At 39.2% G+C, this 24743-nt stretch overlaps 1 protein-coding gene across 4 annotated transcripts in view; it reads right to left on the bottom strand.

The window, feature by feature from the left end:
- The window catches only part of SIL1 (SIL1 nucleotide exchange factor), a 256472-nt gene that overhangs the window by 64050 nt on the left and 167679 nt on the right, over positions 1-24743 (bottom strand). For all 4 annotated transcript variants that reach the window (XM_027546350.1, XM_027546348.1, XM_027546351.1 and 1 more), the window contains exon 7: positions 21339-21460. In XM_027546350.1, the coding sequence (XP_027402151.1) occupies positions 21339-21460 (122 nt within the window). The remainder of the gene's footprint in view (positions 1-21338; positions 21461-24743) is intronic.

The raw sequence follows: 24743 nt of genomic DNA, 5'->3' as shown, positions 1-24743 counted from the left end.
CAGAAGGATAACTAGATACAGTATCATTCAAGGAAAGCAAAAGGATGACAGTTTCAGGAAAATCTAAAAAAGCTTACCAGGTCAACATCTGATGAAAGAATAATTCGAGAAATTGATCTCCAGAAGGAAAAAGTAGGCAAAGGAATCAATAAACATATAGGTAAATATGAACAAGCATGAACTCTAAAATATTAGCACTGATTATGGTAATAATGACTACTTAATAAAGTTGGTTAAAAACAAGTTGGAAATAAAATATTAGCCAACAAAATCACAGAGAATGGAGAAATCAGAATTAAAGCATTCTTAACAGTTCTTATACTGTTTGAGAGAAGGTAAAAAAACTTTACACTTCAGCAGCCCAATTAAGCATGTTAAAAACTTAAAGGTCATCACTGAAACAAATAGCTGAAATTAATCCAACTATGTCAACAAGTCACAATAAAAGGACTCTATTAAATTCACCCACTAAAAAGCAAATGTATTTAACTGAATTAACAAAACAAAATCTAGCTATATGCTATAAAAAGAAAAAATATATCCAAAATACTATGGGAGAAAAATAAGGGATGGAGAAAGATATACCGAGAAAATGCTAAGAGCAAAGAAAGCTGATATATATATAAATATCAGATGAAATGGACTTTATGGTAAAAATGACTTTTTAGGGATAAAAATAATCATACTGACATAAGGCACAGTGCATCTGGAGGTTATAAGAATCCTGAATCTATATACATTTAACAACCTTCAGATCAGATCAGATCAGATCAGTCACTCAGTTGTGTCCATTCTTTGCGACCCTATGAATCGCAACATGCCAGGCCTCCCTGTCTATCACCAACTCCTGGAGTTCACTCAGACTCACGTCCATCGAGTCAGTGATGCCAGCCAGCCATCTCATCCTCTGTCGTCCGCTTCTCCTCCTGCCCCCAATCCGTCCCAGCATCAGAGTCTTTTCCAATGAGTCAACTCTTCACATGAGGTGGCCAAAGTACTGGAGTTTCAGCTTTAGCATCATTCCTTCCAAAGAAATCCCAGGGCTGATCTCCTTCAGAATGGACTGGTTGGATCTCCTTGCAGTCCAAGGGACTCTCCAACATCACAGTTCAAAAGCATCAATTCTTCGGCGCTCAGCCTTCTTCACAGTCCAACTCTCACATCCATACATGACCACAGGAAAAACCATAGCCTTGACTATTTTGTTGGCAAAGTAAAGTCTCTGCTTTTGAAAATGCTATCTAGGTTGGTCATAACTTTCCTTCCAAGGAGTAAGCGTCTTTTAATTTCATGGCTGCAGTCACCATCTGCAGTGATTTTGGAGCCCAGAAAAATAAAGTCTGACACTGTTTCCACTGTTTCCCCATCTATTTCCCATGAAGTGGTGGGACCGGATGCCATGATCTTCGTTTTCTGAATGTTGAGCTTTCAGCCAGCTTCTTCACTCTCCACTTTCACTTTCATCAAAAGGCTTTGTAGTTCCTCTTCACTTTCTGCCATAAGGGTGGTGTTATCTGCACATCTGAGGTTATTGATATTTCTCCTGGCAGTCTTGATTCCAGCTTGTGTTTCTTCCAGTCCAGCGTTTCTCATGATGTACTCTGCACAGAAGTTAAATAAACAGGGTGACAATATACAGCCTTGACAAACTCCTTTTCCGATTTGGAAACAGTCTGCTGTTCCATGTCCAGTTCTAACTGTTGCTTCCTGACCTGCATACAAATTTCTCAAGAGGCAGGTCAGGTGGTCTGGTATTCCCATCTCTTTCAGAATTTCCCACAGTTTATTGTGATCCACACAGTCAAAGGCTTTGGTGTAGTCAATAAAGCAGAAATAGATGTTTTTCTGCAACTTTCTTGCTTTTTCTATGATCCAGCGGGTGTTGGCAATTTGATCTCTGGTTCCTCTGCCTTTTCTAAAAACAGCTTGAGCATCAGGAAGTTCACGGTTCACGTATTGCTGAAGCCTAGCTTGGAGAATTTTGAGCATTACTTTACTAGCATGTGAGATGAGTGCAATTGTGCGATAGTTTGAGCATTCTTTGGCATTGCCTTTCTTCGGGATTGGAATGAAAACTGACCTTTTCCAGTCCTGTGGCCACTGCTGAAGTTTTCCAAATTTGCTGGCATATTGAGTGCAGCACTTTCACAGCATCATCTTTCAGGATATGGAATAGCTCAACTGGAATTCCATCACCTCCACTAGCTTTGTTCGTAGTGATGCTTAGTAAGGCCCACTTGACCTCACATTCCAGGATGTCTGGCTCTAGGTCAGTGATCACACCATTGTGATTATCTGGGTCGTGAAGATCTTTTTTGTACAGTTCTTCTGTGTATTCTTGCCATCTCTTTTTAACATCTTCTGCTTCTGTTAGGCCCATACCATTTCTGTCCTTTATCGAGCTCATCTTTGCATGAAATGTCCCTTTGGTATCTCTGATTTTCTTGAAGAGAATCCTAGTCTTTCCCATTCTGTTGTTTTCCTCTATTTCTTTGCATTGATCGCTGAAGAAGGCTTTCTTATCTCTTCTTGCTATTCTTTGGAACTCTGCATTCAGATGTTTATATCTTTCCTTTTCTCCTTTGCTTTTTGCTTCTCTTCTTTTCACAGCTATTTGTAAGGCCTCCCCAGACAGCCATTTTGCTTTTTTGCATTTCTTTTCCATGGGAATGGTCTTGATCCCTGTCTCCTGTACAATGTCACAAACTTCATTCCACAGTTCATCAGGCACTCTATTTATCAGATCTAGGCCCTTAAATCTATTTCTCACTTCCACTGTATAATCATAAGGGATTTGATTTAGGTCATACCTGAATGGTCTAGTGATTTTCCCTACTTTCTTCAATTTAAGTCTGAATTTGGCAATAAGGAGTTCATTATCTGAGCCACAGTCAGCTCCTGGTCTTGTTTTTGCTGACTGTATAAAGCTTCTCCATCTTTGGCTGCAAAGAATATAATCAATCTGATTTTGGTGTTGACCATCTGGTGATGTCCATGTATAGAGTCTTCTCTTGTGTTGTTGGAAGAGGGTGTTTGTTATGACCAGTGCATTTTCTTGGCAAAACTCTATTAGTCTTTGCCCTGCTTCATTCTGTATTCCAAGGCCAAATTTGCCTGTTACTCCGGGTGTTTCTTGACTTCCTACTTTTGCATTCTAGTCCCCTATAATGAAAAGGACATCTTTTTTGGGTGTTGGTTCTAAAAGGTCTTGTAGGTCTTCATAGAACCGTTCGATTCCGCTTCTTCAGTGTTACTGGTTGGGGCATAGACTTGGATTACTGTGATATTGAATGGTTTTCCTTGGAAACAAACAGAGATCATTCTGTCGTTTTTGAGATTGCATCTAAGTACTGCATTTCGGACTCTTTTGTTGACCATGATAGCCACTCCATTTCTTCTGAGGGATTCCTGCCTGCAGTAGTAGATATAATGGTCATCTGAGTTAAATTCATCCATTCCAGTCCATTTCAGTTCGCTGATTCCTAGAATATCGACATTCACTCTTGCCATCTCTTGTTTGACCACTTCCAATTTGCCTTGATTCATGGACCTGACATTCCAGGTTCCTATGCAATATTGCTCTTTACAGCATCGGACCTTGCTTCTATCACCAGTCACATCCACAGCTGGGTATTCTTTTTGCTTTGGCTCCTTCCCTTCATTCTTTCTGGAGTTATTTCTCCACTGATCTCCAGTAGCATATTGGGCACCTACTGACCTGGGGAGTTTCTCTTTCAGTATCCTATCATTTTGCCTTTTCATACTGTTCATGGGGTTCTCAAGGCAAGAATACTGAAGTGGTTTGCCATTCCCATCTCCAGTGGACCACATTCTGTCAAATCTCTCCACCATGACCTGCCCGTCTTGGGTTGCCCCACGGGCATGGCTTAGTTTCATTGAGTTAGACAAGGCTGTGGTCCTAGTGTGATTAGATTGACTAGTTTTCTGTGAGTATGGTTTCAGTGTGTTTGCCCTCTGATGCCCTCTTGCAACACCTACCGTCTTACTTGGGTTTCTCTTACCTTGGGCGTGGGGTATCTCTTCACGGCTGCTCCAGCAAAGTGCAGCCATTGCTCTTTACCTTGGACGAGGGGTATCTCCTCACAGCCGCCCTTCCTGACCTTCAATGTGGGATAGCTCCTCTAGGCCCTCCTGCGCCCGCGCAGAAAACAAATCAAAACTATAAGGAGGTATCACCTTACACCAGTTACAATGATCATCATCAAAAAATCTACAAACAATAAATGCTGGAGAGGGTACAAAGAAAAGGGAAGTCTCCTACACTGTTGCTGGGGATGTAAGTTGGTGCAACCACTATAGAGAACAGTATGGAAGTTCTTTGAAACACTAAAAACAAAACAATCATTATGATCCAGCAATCCTACTCCTGGGTATATACTCAGAGTAAAACAGTTTAAAAAGACACATGTATCCCAAAGTTCATTGCAGCACTATTTACAATAGCTATGACATGGACGTAACCTAAATGTCCATTAACAGAGGAATGGATAAAGAAGATGTGTACACATATATACAATGGAATATTACTTGGTCATGAAAAAGAACAAAATAATGCCATTTACAGCAGTATGGATGGAACTAAAGATTGTCATACTGAGTGAAGTAAGTCATACTGAGAAAGACAAATATCACATGATATCACTTATATGTGGAATCTTTAAAAAGGTGGGGAGGGGGTACAAATGACCTTATTTATGAAACAGAAGTAGAGTTACACATGTAGAAAACAGACATATGGTTATGTTACCAGCAGTTACAGGGTCAGGAGAGATAAATTGGGAGATTGGGACTGACATATACACACTGCTATATATAAAATAGAAAACTAATAAGAACCTACTGTATAGCACAAGGAACTCTACTCAATACTCTGTAATGGCCTAAACAAGGGAAGAATCTTAAAAAAAGTGGATATAAGGCTCTTGAGAGTCCCTCAGACTGCAAGGAGATCAAACTAGTCAATCTTAAGGGAAATCAACCCTGAACATTCATTAGAATGACCGTTGCTGAAGCTCCAATACTTTGGCCACCTGATATGAAGAGCTGACTCACTGGAAAAAGACCCTGATGCTGGGCAAGATTGAAGAAAAAAGGAGAAGGGGGTGGCCAAGGATGAAATGGTTAGGTAGCATCACCAACTCAATGGACATGAATTAGAGCAAACTTCAGGAGATAGTGGAGGACAGAGGTGTCTCGCGTGCGGCAGTCCCTGGGGTCGCAAAGAGTCAGACATGACTTAGCAACTGAACAATGGTAACTGATTCACTCTGCTGTACCCCTGACACTATAATAAAAAAAATTTTTTAAGAGATATAAAATCTAAAGAGACTTAAATATTAATGAAATTGAATATGAAATTTAAAAAAAATCTAAAAAAAAAATATGTCAAGCAAGGTGGTTCTACAGGTAAGTTTCATCAAGACTTTATGGAACTGATAACCCCATCTGGTACAAAACGTTCCAGACATTAGAAAGGAAAGGAAAGCATTTCATATCCTTTTATGACATCACTATAAGCTTTATACAAAACATATAAGAACAGTATGACAAACACTAAATTTGAGCTTACCTTGCCTGTTACCTATGCCAAGTAAAATTTTATAGTAAGCTCTGATAACTCTTTCAATGTCATAGTTTTCTCTGGATTTATACTTGAACAACATATCTGAGTTTATATAAATCTGATTGGTTTTGATGGTATTCTCTCACAAAAATGAGATACTTGCGGGGGAAAAAAGCATTTTTTAGAGCTCTTTGTCTGTGGAGTCCTAATATCTATCTCAATAAAAATAATTAGGGACTTCCCTGGCAGCCAGTGGTTAAGACTCTGTGCTTCAGCTACAGGGGGCACAGGTCCAACCCCTGGTTGGGGAACTTGCATGCTGCAACATCACAGTCAAAAATAAATAAATAAATAATAAAAATAGTCAAGTTTATATTTTGTAATCCACAAGAACAACAAAGTCCTTAATATTGTTAAGGTCACATTTAGATCATTATTAAGCATTAAGGCTTCTATAAGAATAAAATAAATGCTCTCTCATAAAAAAAGACTAGTATAATAAAAAAAAAATCATATGACTAACCTGAATTATAATCACAAATTTTAAAATTCTAAATTAAGGAGTAAAAAGCTAAGTCAAACAAAATATTAAAGATAAAAATATATCATAGGCATGTAGAATAGTAGAAAAACTCCTAATGCAATTCATCTCATCAGTGAATGAACAGAAACAAAATCATACAGTCACTTCTACAGATAAAAGAAATTATCAATAAAATCTAATACAAATTCATGATTAAAAACCCAGAAAACTAAGAAGAGAATTTTTTAGCTTATTAAAAGCCTATAATAAATGTAGTATTTAATGGTAAAATATTGTCATTCCCTCTAAAGACAAGAATAAGACAGGAATGCCTCTTATTAATATTTTAATAAACACTGTATTAAAGATGCTAAAAACTACAATAAGAACAAATGAGGATAATGGAAAAGAATGAAAACTGTTATTTTAAAATGACATGACTGTCTAGGAAGAACTACTAAGAAACACAGACAAACTATTAGAAGAGATAAGACTTTGGCAAATTTGTTAGATACAAAATCAAACAACAGCAACAACAAATTAGAAAACGAAAACTTGAAAACAATCTTATTTACAATAACAAATCCTGTAAAGTACTTAAGGATAACAAAAGATATTTAATACTTAAGTGGAAAATTACATATCTTAATTAAAAGATTTAAAAACATCTACCTGGAAAGATAAAGTTGGACCATAAAGAAAGCTGAGCACTGAAGAATTGATGCTTTTGAACTGTGGTGTTGGAGAAGACTCTTGAGAGTCCCTTGGACTGTAAGGAGATCAAACCAGTCCATCCTAAAGGAGACCAGTCCTGAATATTCATTGGAAGGACTGATGCTGAAGCTGAAACTCCAATACTTTGACCACCTGATGTGAAGAACTGACTCATTGGAAAGGACCCTGATGCTGGGAAAGATTGAAGGCAGGAGGAGAAGGGAATAAGAGAGGATAAGATGGTTGGATGGCATCGCCGATTCAATGGACATGAGTTTGAGCAAGCTCGAGGAGATAGTGATGGACAGGGAAGCCTGGTGTGCTGCAGTCCACGCAGTCGCAAAGAGTCTGACACAACTAAGCAACTAGACTGAACTAAACTGAAAAGACAAGCCACATTCATAGATGGGAACACAATTTTATAATTATGCTGATTCTCACAATCTGTAAATTTACTTTAATGGAAACAAATAGTTTTTGTTGACCCTGACAAAGTGTGTCTAAAATCCACATGGAAGAGTAAAGGGCCAAAAACATTAAAGGTGATTTTAAAGAAGAATAAGAACAAAGGATTTGTTTCACCTGATAGAGAAACAAACATATAAAGCTATAGTAATGGAAATGATATGAGATTAGTATAAGGATAGATATAATTTCATGCAAAGATCAGCACAATAAAGGACAGAAAAGGTATGGACCTAACAGAAGCAGAAGATATTAAGAAGAGGTGGTAAGAATACACAGCAGAATTATCCAAAACATACCTCAACGACCCAGATAACCACAATAATCTGCCTGCCAAAGCAGGAGACATGGGTTTGATCCCTGATCCAGGAAGATCCCACACGAACAATTAAGCACGTGTATCACAACTATTGAGTCTGTGCTCCAGAACCTTGGAACAGCAATACTGAGCCCAGGAGCTGCAACTTCTGAAGCCTGCGAGTCCTACAACCCATGTTCCACAACAAGAGAAGCCATAGCAATGAGACATCCAAGTGCTGCAACTAGAAAGCAGACCCCCATCACTATAACTAGAGAAAAGCCCGAGCAGCAAAGAATATCTGCTGCTGCTAAGTTGCTTCAGTCGTGTCCGACTCTGTGCGACCCCATGGACTGCAGCCCACCAGGCTCCTCTGCCCATGGGATTTTCCAGGCAAGAGTACTGGAGTGGGGTGCCATTGCCTTCTCCAAAAGAATACCTAGCAAAGCCTAAATAAAAAAAAAATTTTTTTTAAACTGATAAATGGATATGTACCACATCATCCATAACACGGCAGATAATGTTTGATTGCCTTTCTTTTGCAGCCATTCATGGTCATTACCAAGATCCATCAGTTTGTTAAAGGTTACAGGATAGTAATATTCTAACTACGACACTCTTCCTTTTTTACCTAGGATTTCTCTATTAAAAACTTCCCCTAATGGGGGAGGGGTGGGAGGGAGGCTCAAGAGGGAGCAGATATATACATAGTTATGGCTGATTCCAGTTGCATGGCAGAAAACAACACAATATAGTAAAGCAATAAAAATAAAAACTTCCCCTCAACTAGTTGAGTATGCAGAGATTCAGTTCATATGGGAAAGAAGAGATAAACATATAATGCTTTATTGTTTCTATTTGTTACTTTCGATTTGAATTGTTTCCCTACCCAGCACTCTCTAAAAATTACCAAAGAGGTTTAAAATTTGTTCAAAAGTATCATGATGAATTTGGGGATTTAAACATATTTTATTTGCTTCAATTCACTGCAGTTCTTATCCATCTTGAAATTCCTAGAGTCCCATCTATGGTCACTGGGAACTTTTTCAAGTTGAATCCTGAGTCCTTTACACAAGACCCAAGTAGTCTTTGAGAATGTTCTTGCTTTTGATTATGACAAGACATCCAACCAAAAAAAAAAAAAAAAAAAAGACATCCAAGATCATTTTGCACACATTTTACTCCAGATTTGAAATGAGCCAATGTGAAATCAGAGTTCCTTTTAAAGAAAAATGCTATTTTAGAGGAAAATGTTGTTTATTAATAGAAAATACAATCTAGGAAGCCCAGTTGACCATTGCTACTAGCTTTATCTTTTTTTCTAGATTCTTTCAGTGGACAGAGCTAACAAATACATTTTTTAAGAAAAAAATTCATCATGAAATCATGCTAATACTTTCAATCCAAAATCAGGACTAAGAGGGATTTTACTCAATATTCAATTTTACATCAGTATCTCCCCTGTCACGCTGAAAATCCTGGCTCTCAGAGAAACCAGCATAAATATTCATCTGCTTTATCCCACAACACACATAACAGTCTCAGAATAACAACACTAACATTTCCATTAACAACAAGATTTCTAAAAAGTTTTACAGATACCTTTGTCTTTAAAATGCAACCAAATTGGGATGCATAGTTAAACTACTGGATTGTAAAATCACATGAAATAGTTCCTCCTTGTGTGATTATCCCACCAATTCTATAGACAACTAGATTCAATTGTTTCATTTTGTTCTCAATTTTTATGAGAAATAATTTTTTGTAATTACTTTGAGTTTTAAAATTACATAAAATATCTGCATGATTGCAGTCCCTCTCCCTATATCAACCATTTATCCTTCATTTTTTAAAAAAACATAAGCACATATGAATGCTTAATAGCACTTATTCATAATTTTCTCTACTTTTTTCATTTAACAATATATCCTGGGAAATATCACAACAGACATATTCTGTATTATATAGAAACATTCCTAAATCTTTTCTTACAACTCTGCAGCACTCCATGGAATAAATGATACAATTTATGATATAGTATAATTTATTCCATCTATTCCCTGCTGATGGACGTTTGGACTGATTTCCCTCTTTTGCTATTACAAATAGTGCTACCGTGAATAACCTTGAACATACATACGTCTTTTCATATCTTTATCAGTATTATTTTAGAGGTAGAATTCTAAAAGTAGGAATATTTCAAAGGGTAAATATATGTGTGCAATTTTGTTAGCTACTGTCAAATTTCATTCTGTAAGGGTTGTGCTATTTTTAAATTCTACCACCAATGTATAAGAGCCTATTTCCCCACAGCTTCACAAACAGAATATACTATCAACTTTTTTGGACTTCTGCTATCCTGATGGGTGAAAAACGGTATCTCAGTGTAGTTTTAGTTGGTCTTTCTCTTCTTATGAGTGAGGCTGAGCATTTCTTCCTATGGTTAAGTCACCTACACTCTCTTATTCTGCGGTGTGTGTCTATCCCATTTTTCTATAGGGTTATTAATGTACCTACTCTCTATTTTTAGGCATTCTTTATATATATATTGGAATACTAATGTTATATCTCTAACCTAATTTGCAAACATTTTTTCCACTTTATTATATATTGAGACTGTTTTAGAATAAATTCCCAGCTTAGAGATTTTTAAGGCACAAAGAGAACATGATTTCCAGTCCAAAAGTACTCAAGGGTGAAGAATTTCCTTGGAAATATTTCTACCTTCCACTCAAAATCAAAATGCCTTTTCTAACTAGAAGATTTTCATTTTTCTAATTCTCCTTTTCAAGGGCTCAAGTTTTTATCTCCTGTCTCCCAACTTAACACCTGTTGAAACCACGTGATCTTGGCCATTAGGAAACAAGTGTTCTCGTAACAGATGTAACTTCCAGCGTTTCATATCTCTTAGAATTTGTGTCTCTGGAACTTCTCTCAATTTCTTGCAGGACTACCACATAAAGAATATGTTATTTCCCCTTTAGGAATTCAAAGAAGTAGCCCTAAAGTTTTTTTGACAGCTGAATTGAGCAATGTTTAAGGAAATGTTTATATGTTACAGATCCAGCATCTTCAAGTTTTCTGAACCAAGAATTCTTTTTGAGAAATGTTAATCACCATATGCTAGATACAGAAGTCTTCCAACTTTGTTTTGCTACTTATTGTATCAATTTTAAATACAAATGTAATACACACTCACTAGCGGAAAAATGAAACAAAATAGAAAACAAAAAGCTTCCTTGTTCCTTGTGGCTTCATTACTACCACTTATTTTTGGTGATTTCAGCTTTTGTGCTGGACCATTTAGTTTGCACCATGAAATGCTCTAAGCAGCTACATGAAACTTACCCTCTATAAAGTGCTGTGGCTACCACGGGCTTGGATACCAGTTTCACTCTCAAGAAGCTCGGTTTTATTGGGAAAACAGAGGAAAGAATTGGCATTTGCAGATAATTAGTTGTATGAGACAGTTTAGGAGTCCAGACAACAAATGTTAATAAAGTTGAAAGGAAAGAACTTCGTGCGCTGGAGTTATACAGTGAAGAAATTAAGGAGGAGGTAGTCAATACTGAAAAAATCTGAAAGCAGCCCCATAGAGGATGTGGAGGAGGCAGGAGAACATTACAGAGATAGATTTAAAAGAAATGCAGAAAGGACAAGTTCATTAAGCCAAGTGGTGCCTCCCTCCCCACAATGAACCCTTTGTTTCTTCAATACCCTGGTCAGGCTTAGCTCTCATTTTCCATTTGTCATTAATTGCCATTTGAAAAAAGAAATAAGACTTTGAATGCAGCTTTAAAAGCTATAAGGCTATCCAACTGCTTGGGCCAACCTGGTTAATATGACAGTTAATTTATGAGATACAAAATGGTTTGAGCATCTCTCTACATCTGGAGGAGTGAAAAATTAGCTTATGGAGTCAAGAGGTCAGAACTAGTACTAGGAATCGCACTTGGACTTTTATTCAAATTCTGGCATCTCCAACACGTGACTGCATCCCACCTCTAACCTTCTCTTTTTTGGGCCTTCAGCTGTGGGGAAGAGTTGGGGGTTGGGAGTGGGGAGTGTTGCTACATATGTATTATACAGACCTAGATTTTTAAAGGGTCAAGGTGATATATCTGACAATAATATACAATCTTGATGTACTCCTTTCCCAATGTGGAACCAGTTCTAACTGTTGCTTCTTGACCAGCATATAGATTTCTCCAGAGGCAGGTAAGGTGGTCTGGTATTCCCATTTCTTTAAGAATTCCCCATAGTTTGTTGTGATCCACACAGTAAAAGGCTTTGGCATAGTCAATAAAGCAGATGTTTTTCTGGAACTCTCTTGCTTTTCCTACGATCCAACGGATGCTGGTCATTTGATCTCTGGTTCCTCTGCCTTTTCCAAATCCAGCTTGATCATCTGGAAGTTCTTGGTTCACTTTGAAGCCTCACTTGGAGAATTTTGAGCATTACCTTGCTAGCATGTGAGATGAGTGCAACTGTGTAGTAGTTGGAACATTCTTTGGCATTGCTTTTCTTTGGGATTAGAATGAACACTGACCTTTTCCAGTCCTGTAGCCACTGCTGAGTTTTCCAAATTTGCTGGCATATTGAATGTAGCAATTTAACAGCACCATTTTTTAGGACTTGAGATAGTTCAGATGGAATTCCATCACCTCCACTAGCTTTGTTCGCAGTGATGCTTCCTAAGGCCCACTTGACTTCAGACTCCAGGATGTCTAGCTCTAGGTGAGTAATCACACCATCATGGTTATCTGGGTCATGAAGATCTTTTTTTATAGTTCTTCTGTGTATTCTTGGCACCTCTTCTTAATAGCTTCTGCTTCTGTTGGGTCCATACCGTTTCTGTCCTTTAATTGTTCCCATCTTTGCAAGAAATGTTCCTTGGTATCTCTAATTTTCCTGAAGAGATCGCTAGTCTTTCCCATTCTATTGTTTTCCTCTATTTCTTTGCATTGATGACTGAGGAAGACTGTCTTATCTCTCCTTGCTATTCTTTGAACCTCTGCATTCAGATGGGTATATCTTTCCTTTTCTCCTTTGCCTTTCACTTTTCTTCTTTTCTCAGCTATTTGTAAGGCCTCCTCAGACAACCATTTTGCCTTTGTTTCTCTTAGGTATGGTTTTGATCACTGCCTTCTATATAATGTCATGAACCTCTGTCCATAGTTCTTCAGCACTCTATCAGACCTAATCCCTTCAATCTATTTGTCACTTCCACTGTATAATCATGAGATTTGATTTAGGTCACACCTGAATGGTCTAGTGGTTTTCCCTACTTTCTTCAATATAAGTCTGAATTTTGCAATAATTCAGACCTATGAATTCTGATTCATAATCTGAGCTCATGAGGAGTTCATGATCTGAGCCACAGTCAGCTCCTGGTCTTGTTTTTGCTGACTCTATAGAGCTTCTCCATTTTTGGCACAAAGAATATAATCAATCTGATTTCGGTATTGACCATCTGGTGATGTCCATGTGTAGAGTCATCTCTTCTGTTGTTGGAAGAGGGTGTTCACTATGACCAGTATATTCTCTTGGCAAAACTGTTAGCCTTTGTCCTGCTTCATTTTGTACTCCAAGGCCAAACCTGCCTGTTACTCCAGGTATCTCTTGACTTTCTACTTTCGCATTCCAGTCCCATGTGATGAAAAGGACATCTTTTTTTGGTGTTAGTTCTAGAAGGTCTTGTAGGTGTTCATGGAATCATTCAACCTCAGCTTCTTTGGCATTTGTGGTTGGGGCATAGTTTGGATTTCTGTGATACTGAATGGTTTGCTTTAGAGACAAACAGAGATCATTCTGTCATTTTTGAGACTGCACCCAAGTACTGCATTTCAGACTCTTTTGTTGTGTTTCTTCTAAGGAATTCTTGCCCACAGTAGTAGATATAATGGTCAACTGAATTAAATTCACCCACTCCAGTCCATTTTAGTTCACTGATTCCTAAAATGTTGATGTTCACTCTTGCCATCTCCTGTTTGAGCACTTCCAATTTACCTTGATTCATGGACCTAAAATTCCAGGTTCCTATGCAATATTGTTCTTTACAGCATTGGACTTTACTTCCATCACCAGTCATATCCACAACTGGATGTTGTTTTTGCTTTGGCTCCATCTCTTCATTCTTTCTGGAGTTATTTCTCCACTCTTCTCCAGTAGCATATTGGGCACCTACCGACTTGGGGAGTTCATTTTTCAGAGTCATATCTTTTTGCCTTTTCATACTGTTCGTGAGGTTCTCAAGGCAAAAACATTGAAATGGTTTGCCATTCACTTCTCCAGTGGACCATGTTTTGTCAGAACTCTCCATCGTGATCCATCCATCTTGGGTGGCCCTACACGGCATGGCTCACAATTTCATTGAGTTAGACAAGACTGTATACTGTCACCCTGTTTATTTAACTTATATCCAGAGAACATCATGTGAAAAGTTGGGCTGGATGAAGCACAAGCTGGAATCAAGATTGCTGGAAGAAATATCAATAACCTCAGATACACAGATGACACCACTATTATGGCAGAAAGCAAAGAGGAACTGAAGAGCCTTGTGATGAAAGAGGAGAGTGAAAAAGTTGGCTTAAAATGCAACATTCAAAAAACGAAGATCATGGCATTTATCCCATCACTTCATGGCAAATAGATGGGGAAACAGTGGAAACAGTGAGAGACTTTATTTTCTTGGGCTCCAAAATCACTGCAGATGGTGACTGCAGCCATGAATTTAAAAGATGCTTGCTTCTTGACAGAAAAGTTATGACAAACCTAGACAGCATATTAAAAAGCAGAGACATTACTTTGCCAACAAAGGTCTGTCTAGTCAAAGCTATGGCTTTTCCAGTAGTCATGTATGGATGTGAGAGTTGGACCATAAAGAAAGTTGAGTGCCAAAGAATTGATGCTTTTGAACTGTGGTATTGGAGAAGACTCTTGAGAGTCCCTTGGACTGCAAGGAGATCAAACCATTCAATTCTAAAGGAAATCAGCCCTGAATAGTCACTGGAAGGACTGATGCTGAAGCTGAAACTCCAATACTTTGGCCACCTGATGCAAAGAACTGATTCATTGGAAAAAACCCTGATCCTGGAAAAGACTGAAGGCTGGAGGAGAAGGGGATGACAGAGGACGAGATGCTTGGATGGCATCACCAACTTGATGGACGTGTGTTTGAGCAAGCTCTGGGACTTGCTGATAGACAGGGAAGCCTGGCATTCTGTAGTCCATGGGGTTGCAAAGAGTTCGACATGACTGAGTGACTGAACCGAGATATCTGAACCATCTACTATTACATCATTAATAGAGACAGCATCCCCACTCTGCCCTCATGCGTTATCTGAAAAACACTTCATTTCCTAGGTGTCACTTTATTCTTTAGTTTCTTCATTATTACTTCCTAGCACTCAATGCTAGATCCGGCTATACATTAGGGAAACAGCAAGATTAAGACAGAAAATGAATTCTATTGTCCCCTGGACTAACAGGGTTTATCATCATTTAACAGGTAATCAAACAAATATTTAACTGCAAATTGAGATAAGTGCTATGAAGAGATATTTAAAATTTATTAATTCGAATATGGTTAGAAGCAATTAACAGAATAATGACTAACAGAATCTTTAAAACAAAAAAAAAACTCTCATGACAGAAATATGTAAATAGATGGTTCTAAAGCCAGTATAGTAGCTAAACTGTATCATAAAGAAGCTAGTCTTGTCTTTCCCCTTATTTATCCTCTTCAGCATATTGCCTTTTTGTTCCTGTGCATCTCATCTCACTGGTCTAAGCCAGCTGCAGCTCCGACAACAGCTGTAGCTCCAACAACTGTTACTCCGACAATTGTAATCAAGGTAGAAAGAAGTAGACAAGGTCTCCTTACTATCTTTGTCTTTCAGTTCAGTTCAGTCACTCAGTCATGTCTGACTCTTTGCAACCTCATGGACTGCAGCACGCCAGGCTTCCCTGTTCATCACCAACTCCCAGAGTTTATTCAAACTCACGTCCATTGAATCAGTGATGCCATCCAACTATCTCATCCTCTGTCATCCCCTTCTCATCCCGCCTTCAATCTTTCCCAGCACCAGGCACTTTTCAAATGAGTCAGCTCTTTGCATCAGATGGCCAAAGTATTGGAGTTTCAGCTTTAGCATCAGTCCTTCCAATGAACACCCAGGACTGATCTCCTTTAGGATGGACTGGTTGGATCTCCTTGCAGTCCAAGGGACTCTCAAGAGTCTTCTCCAACACCACAGTTCAAAAGCATCAATCCTTCAGCACTCAGTTTTCTTTACAATCCAACGCTCACATCCATACATGACCACTGGAAAAACCATAGACTTGACTAGACGGACCTTTGTTGGCAAAGTAATGTCTCTGCTATTTAATATGCTGTCTAGGTTGGTCATAACTTTCCTTCCAAGGAGCAAGTGTCTTTTAATTTCATGGCTGCAGTCACCATTTGCAGTGATTTTGGAGCCCAAGAAAATAAAGTCAGCCACTGTTTGCACTGTTTCCCCATCTATTTGCCATGAAGTGATGGGACCAGATGCCATGATCTTAGTTTTCTGAATGCTGAGGTTTAAGCCAACTTTTTAACTCTCCTCTTTTACTTTCATCAAGAGGCTCTTTAGTTCCTCTTCACTTTCTGCCATAAGGGTGGTGTCATCTGCATATCTGAGGTTATTGATATTTCTCCCTACAATGTTGTTTCCAGATTGTGCTTCTTCTAGCCCAGGGTTTATCAGGATGTACTCTGCATATAAGTGAAATAAGCAGGGTGACAATATACAGCCTTGACATACTCCTTTTCCTATTTGCAACCAGTCTGTTGTTCCATGTCCAGTTCTAACTGTTGCTTCCTGACCTGCATACAGATTTCTCAAGAGGCAGATCAGGTGGTCTGGTATTCCCATCTCTTTCAGAATTTTCCAGTTCATTGTGATCCACACAGTCAAAGCCTTTGGCATAGTCAATAAAGCAGAAATAGATGTTTTTCTGGAACTCTCTTGCTTTTTCGATGATCCAGCAGATGTTGGCAATTTGATCTCTGGTTCCTATGCCTTTTCTAAAACATGTTTGAACATCTTTATAAGAGAACAAAATCCTTCCCAGAAGCTTTTCCAGCAAACATCTCTTTATGTCTCATTGTCCAGAACTGGGTCAAATGCTTACCTCTAAATCAATCTACATCCAGAGAAAATGGGATTGCCATGCCTGATTTAAACTATTCAGGGCTCATTTCCTAGCACTGAGAGAGGGAGTCCCCTCCCTAAACATGTTGCTGCCCTCAAAATATCAAGGTTCGTTAAAACAGATTTATAAAAATGAAATCATTGTTTAGTAGACAATAATTGTGAAAATAAAAATCCACAGGACTCAGTGACTAGGTAAATAACTAGAAAGAAACAAGACTCAAATATCACTCCAAAGTTTTAAGCTTTGGTAACAAAGACAATCATAAGGCCAAGAACAGATAAATAGAGAAGTGGGAAGAAAAGCCTAGCTTTTGAGATAGACAAAAATGAATTCCATTTTCTTCTCTTTCAGTTTGATGTGCAATGACACAGTCTGATAGAAATGGAGGAAAGGACCTGAGAAGAAAAGCTGGCTTAGACACTGGAGTTATCCACAATGAGGTAGAATTTGAAACCACAGGAAAAGGTGGGACCATTGGGAGAGAAAATGAAGAGACAATAGTGACAAGGCCATGAAAATTTTGGTAAATGGCTGTAGTCAGGAGATATTGAAAAGATAATGTTGCCATAAGAAGAAAATAGATGGAGTAATTAATTACAGACATCCAAGAACTAAGGGACTACTACAATCACATGGCAGCTGAGAAGTAAAGTTTCCAAAGGAAAGTAGTGGTTGACATTGTTGAATGTTAATGGAGATGTCAATAAAGACAAAATACTCTTGAACCATTTCAGCGATTGTATCTCATGTGCACTTATTGGATCCCTAACTGTCTAATCTTTCAAGAAGTTTGGAAGGGAAGGCTGGCAGGGGACAGTGGCTACGTAATCGAACATTTGCAGGCTAAAAGGAGGGAGCCTAGAGAGTGGCAAGACAGTGAAGAAGAAGAATGGTGAGGGGGAGAAAAGGAGGATGTGAAGAGGATGGAGGTCATGACAAGGGTAAGAACCATATTTAAGAGGAGAGATGAAAATGTGAAGAGATGATGGAAGTGGGCAGACAGCACGAAATGCTGGAGAGGGGAGGGAAATGAATTTCAAGATACCTAGTGGATGACAGCAGTAAAAGTAGAGGTCAATGGAAATGATCCCCCCAAAAGCCACAAAAGTCAGGCAAGACAGAGACGATACAGATAAGCACTGAAATTCAAGGATAGCAGGAAAGAAATTTGAAAATTGGAGGCCAACAAATGGAAATGGGACACAAAGATTTGACACTGGCCAAATGGTTAAAATTAATTAGTAAAATATCCATGGGAAAAGTATAACTAGGAAAATTAGAGAACCAACAAAGCATAGGGTGAGAGGGTGAAGGTCAGCAGTGGGGTGAACATTCATTTTACAGAGAGATGTATGTAACCCAGTATTTCCTAAGGAGGGTCCAATGAAGACATCAAAGACAGGGTAGAGTGTAATCCTATTCCAGGGATCCATCACAAGAGAACATAATTGCACTATGGCTGACAGCACACATACCTCCCTTTTTACACTATGCATAAGTTCATGAAAAAGGACTGCATATAGTGAGCTTTTACAAGCCGATATAATTGAATAATTCATACATATGCATAAAAGAACTCATGGACAGTGGACACCAAAAGTGACTGAGAGAGGTGCCATCATAAGATGAAAGCAGGTCATAGAAAGACCACTGAAAATATGTGACTTGAGGAAAGGAGGAAGGGAAGGAGGAAGGAAAGGGAGGTAAGGAAAGATAAAGATGCCAAAGACATCAGACTCCTACCTTCCTATTTCTACATATCATTTTATGCAAGAGCCTGACCTGCCTGCACATGGGCCAACAAAAACACTGGCAGCTGAAAATGAATGTGTGTGACCCATAATAAGTGTGAATAATATTTAAATAAGGGAACAAACTGTTTCAGTGGCCATGTAACACCGAGTGGCCACATCAATTATGTTTATGTAAATTCTTTCTTCTTGATCTTGGAATAACCGCTTCCCACTACGGAAATGTCTGTGGAGGTCTTATGAAGTAATTAACCCAGGCAGGCAAATAAATACCCTCATGAAGCAGCAAGACTGACACCAAGAGATACATGTGGTAGAAGGTAGGCATTTAATAGAAGAGAAAATGAGGAAGACAAAGGTTTGCATTTGTCTTCAATGCAAAACAAAAGAAACACTTTAACTCTGAGTTACAGTGAAAACGCAAAGTAAAAAGGACACACAATGAACACAATGTTATACCCCATGTCACTGATAGGTGTTTTATAAGCATTTCACAGGATTTATTGGATATTATGTTCTTCCATATTCATTCAGTCTTAAAGGAAACCTATGATTGTTTCTAGATAACAAATGAAAAAGGTGAGGCTTAGAAAAGTGAAATCACTTGCCTACAAGTAAACAGCCAGGAAATGACAGAAACTGGACTTGAACCTAGATTTTCTGACTGTATGTACCAGTGGTCTACCTAGTTCTTGCAAACAAACATCTGGACTGAGTGAGCTATGTTTTTGCTCATCAGCAGAAAACTGGAAGGAATGATCTCTAAATAAGATTCCCAAACCATGAGACTCCATGATTCCAACATGCTCACGACCTCTTGAAAGCCCTCTTGACAAAGAAAGAGCTGATCCAATCACTTTGTGTCTGCAGGTGTGCATACATGGGTGCCACGTGTGTGCTCACCTGCAGGCTGAGGGCAGGTAGGAAGCTGCAGAACCAATACTTAGGACACCAGGAATAAATAATGAATATCAGACTAGACCACTGAATCCTACCTCTGCATGGAAATATTCTTACCTTCCATCAAGTTCCTCTTTGCATAAAACACTTACATTTTCATGGTGTTCAGGAGCCTGCTGTTGGCTTCCAAATGCTCTGGCGCCATACCATGCTGTCACTGTAACTGCCCTCCAGTGAGCCATCAAAATCCCAGCTAGAACATTTTGAATACGGCAGTTTTCTTGCCACCAAAACACTAAATTGCAATATTTTATATTTATCTCTATTTAAATTTTAGTGATACCACATAAATGTTAACACAGTCTTACACTAATAGATTCATGGAAAAGTCTTAATAACACCACACATTGGCACAGCCTCCATATGAGTTATAGCCTGCTAAGCAGTCCCAAAGCAAGCTTCTCAAGTCGCTTAGCTCCCCTAAACCAAGGTGTGACATCAAGACGTTTCTTTTCTCCCACGAAATGTGTTTCCAGAAGCAATGGCAAAGTACACACAGAATCATCTGTTCACATTCAGAGTACAGAGAAGATTTCCAAAAAGGGTCTGGAAAAGAGGTTAATAATGTTTGAACCAATTATTTTATAGCTTGAGAAACAAAAAGTGAACTTCAGTAAGTTCTCAAGCCTCTAAAGTCTAATGAGGATAAAGATCTTAACTTGTGCAGGGCTGAAATCACAGCTGTCAATGACAAATTTATAGATTCTTCACCTTTCCAGTAAATGCACAGGCAGTGATTTCCCTGCATGGCTCTGGTCAACAACAGCAAGAGAGGTATGCTCTGGAATCCACAAGACAAGCAGGGCTTAAAGATGGGGCAGGTAAGCAAGAAGGGAAACAAAGGCCTGCAGTGCTCCCAGCCTCTCACCTGCAACAATTCTGGCTTTCCTAACTTTGCCTCTCAATTTACTAAGAAAAGATAGCTAAGTCTTTTAGAATTAGAGAGTATCAGACTGAGATTCTGATTAACCAAAGATAATCGTAGATGAAAGGCAAAGGAAATCTTTTCAAAACAAAGAGTCCAATGATAATGTTCAAAAGAGCCCTTCTACATTATCACAATCCTGGCAAGCAAGCAAGGTAACCCTTAATAGGCACCACACATGTCCCGACAGCAAGAATTTGAATAATGGTTCCTGTTGTAGAAGAACAAATGGTCCTAGGAACAGACTTTCAAAAATGGAACAACTGCAGCTTGAAGACATTTTGACTTTTTTAGGGCGAGTATAATGATATGGTGCTCCTATCTCTTTCTGCATCTACCCTTTGGAGATGCTCATTCCTCTCACCTGATCAGTCTTCGAGCATAAGCCAGACTAACTGAAATTTAAACAACTCTCAACCCAGAGAGTGTGATAACCTGGTGGCACGTTGACTGGTTTCAGGCAACTACAGGAAGGCAAATCTCCCCCAAGAAGGCCCTCCTTGGTCAGGTTCATTATTTATTCATCACCAGATGAAGCTTCTCTGCTAAAAGGATCAACTCTTGGAGTTCACTCCCCGTCCTCTCAGCTACTTATGGTTGTGTAACTTCTAATTAACTTTGACTAAAACAGAGAATGTGACCTAAAATATGTTATGAAATGTCCATACATATAAGATGAGGGGGAAGAGAGAGTCACCGATGGTGACAACAAGGGTAAAAATTCTTATCTAGTTAGAATAAAGGCAGAATCAAATTCTTACTCTAGTTTCAATGAGATTACACTAAGCTGTGGATAGAGATGTGCGTGAGTTCAAACCTATCCTTCCTCCAGGCCAATCAGGCCAAGAGTAAAGCTAGACTTCACTTGAAGGGTCCAAAGGATCCTGGCCAATGTGACGACCATCCATGCTGCTCACCTGGAAAAGGCAGCCCCCAGCACAAATGCCGCATACTCCTTCACCAGGGGTTCTGTACTGTTGAGCCCGTTGATCACCACCTGAAGGCCACCAAAGGAAAGCAGGTCCTGTGCATTATCCATCTGGAACAGAGGCACTGCTTAGTATAGTACAGACATCAAGGTAAGAATTTCTTTTGTTAACTATTCAAGAACAAACTAAAAAAATTAAGTAAAATGTATTGGTGGCCTTTTTGACTAATTAGGAAAGGGTCTGTAAGAACCAACTAAATTTTGAAACAATCTTACATTTGAGAATTCCCAATTCATCTACCATGATTTATGAGTACCTGCGTGAGAACTGGCAAAAATGTCACCTAGCAATTGCTTATGCCAAACATGTCCTAGAAAATTCTACTACCATAATGAGTCACAAGCTTACTCATAATGTACAAGCTGTTAACACCAAGATCTGGTGTCATCAGCACTATTAAATGACACTATGCTTCTTGGTGATGTCCAGCCTCAGTGGGGGCAGTGGAGGCAGCAGACACTTTAAAATGCTGCTTTTTAATTAGAAATCAGGGACTATAAAAGGAACTCTGTTGCAGGTGGAGGGCTGGAAAAATGCTAGAAGAAGAATAACAATAGTATGCTTCTCTTTCCACTTACCCACTTTATAATCTAAGGTTGAATGAATCTGAGGACACTTTGTAATAAATCTGCATAAAAGTCTCTCTAAAAAGCTTTAGCCTTGGCCTTGCTAACTCACTAGTGGCTATTACTGGACAGTGTAGAACATTTCCATAATCCCATAAAGTTCTATTGGGCCACACTGGTCTAGGCTATACTTAAGGTCCAAAGCCCCAAAATTCAGACTCTCGTTTCCCAAGCTTCACTTGCATCCTGGAAGAAGACTCAACTTCTTCAGAAAGGTCACTGGATCCTTTTTTCCCTATGCAGCAGCTACAGTCTCCCTTGGAAATATCTTTGTTGGTACAAAAGCTGCCTCTTGTCTACATGCTCATCCCACTCTACAAATCATCAGGAAGAGGCAGGAAGCCTAACACCAATGGGACTACTACCCACCTTTCTCCTCCATATTCCACTAAGCCCTTTCTTACCTGACTCTATTCTTTCAAACTGGAAGATGGCTCTACCAGAGAAATCCAGTTTGAAGGGCTGTATTTGACTATGCCTATCTTTTGGGGTAGGCCTAGCCTGTTTTTAACCCCTTAGAAGATCATTCTTCTCAAACACAAGAGCAGGGGATTTCTGTCTTTCTGTCCACTGGTACAGGTCCAAGGATTACAATAATCTAAGCATATAGCTAAGCATTCAATACACAGTTATTAAGTCAATGAATGAAAAGAAAGTGAAGTTGTTCAGTTGTGTCCGACTCTTTGCAACACTATGGACTGTAGACTACCAGGCTCCTCCATCATGGGATTTTCCAGACAAGCATACTGGAGTGGGTTGCCATTTCCTCCTCCAGGGGATCTTCCAGACCCAGGGATTGAACCCAGGTCTCCCACATTGTAGGCTTTACCATCTGAGCCACCACAGGGAAGTCCAATCAATGAATAAATTTGATCAAAAAAAGGTCACTGAAATAAACTCCACTGTGAGTAAAAAAGGCAGTCTGGGCTATCCGTGCCAATAAAATGAATGGGTTTCTTGTACCACAGACCTAAAAAGATGGCCAATCCAGGGCCATGAAGAAAGCATGGAGTCTGCTCTGTCATAAGGGCCCCAGGCCAGGGTTGTCATTTGTCTGCCCTAATCTGTCCTTGTGAAGGGGAATGATTATTGGACCATAGCCTAGCGAACTAGGGAGACTCAGAGCTGAGTGCTTTGTGACATAAGCACAAATAAATACTGAGTTTTCCTTCCTTACATACTCTGATTTTAAAATCTAAGAATTCACTACCTTCTCCTTTGGTCTTCCTTCTTCCAGGTTTTCCAAATACAAAACCCTGGCTCAGAAAGCCCTGTAATTCCATGCCTGAGATGGCTACTTATCAAGGTTGGTATGAGTTCCTAGCAGAGCAAACCAATGCAGCCCAGAGTCACAGAGGTTCTATTATAGATTCAGTTTATCTTCACTACTATAAAGATAAACCAGGGTATTATAAAGGCTGACATTTACATAAGCTCTTCAGCCTTTTCAAGATGTTTTCTCATTTGTTATTTTATGGGAGATAAAGTAGGAAAGAGTCACTCTGCTTACTGTACACACAAGCTCCAAAATTTGGGCCCTGCCCAGTATCACACAGCAGAAGGCATGACCAGGGCCAGGGTCTGGGGCCAGAACTTTTCCCAGGCTGCTCTCAGGACTGGGTGGGACAGAAAGAAAGGAGTTCAAGGTAGAAGGAAGGAGTGCATAATGAAGGAGGCAGTAGGGAACTGTGCCAACACTCAGGAGGAAAAGAGAAACAGAAAACTGACAAGACAATGAGAGAACATAGAAAATAAAGAAAGGGAGAAATGATGGTAAATAATTGAGGAGTCACGTGAGGGAAGGCAAATACACTGCCACAGGGTGAATGGGGCAGGCAGTGGCTGCTCCTTATAAATAATTCACATGCTGTTTCCACACACATGATTTTGCTTTTCACAAATCTTGTTTAATAGTTCAAACATGGCTGTGAGAAAATCCTTGGGCAGAGCCAGTTTGGGTCCTTGAAGCCCATGACTCCTCAAAACATCCAATCAGCAGTCTAGAATAAAAGTGGACTAAGTAAGTTTCCTGTAAGAAGAGTCCTATCTCCCTCAAATCTAGCACTACATCACCCTAACTGCCCACCACAACTGGAACTTGAGGCCAAGCTATGTCTTCTTCAATACCCCTGTGAAATAACAACTTAACTCTACTGCATGGAAGCCTGACATACCAGCCCACCACCTTATCTGTATTTCCACTTGAAAGACCAATGATCTAGAATACTTAAGACTCTTCTGCCAACAGATCAAGTTTGGTCACCACCAGGGGACTAGTTTCTGGACTGATAAATAGGATAAGTTTGGTGATGTCCAAGAAATTGTTAATCCCTCTTAGTGACCCATGAAAGCACAATGGGATGTCACCCTAGTGATAATACTGCTGGATGACCAAAGAACCTGCAAGGGAAATAAAATTTATTAGGGCCCTGCTACCCTTCTCTGTACTCAACCTCCTCTGGATAAGATAAGCTCTCATAAAAGGTCATTTTGGCCTTTCACGCTGCAGCTAAAAGAAGAGCCTACAGAAACCTGACACCTAAAGACCCATCGAAGTATGTTAAGATGAGAAAAAATAAAAGCTGTCAACATCAGAGCAGGACTGAGTTGGCCAATAACTCCTAGGATCCTTATTCCTTTAAATATCTGTAACAGAAAAGCTGTTGGACTTTTTGTTTTTTTACCCTGGAGAGAAAGACTGGAAAGA

Source organism: Bos indicus x Bos taurus, chromosome 7 (genome assembly GCF_003369695.1).
Source record: "Bos indicus x Bos taurus breed Angus x Brahman F1 hybrid chromosome 7, Bos_hybrid_MaternalHap_v2.0, whole genome shotgun sequence".
NCBI lineage: Eukaryota > Metazoa > Chordata > Mammalia > Artiodactyla > Bovidae > Bos > Bos indicus x Bos taurus.
This window is presented reverse-complemented; position numbering and strand designations above follow the sequence as displayed.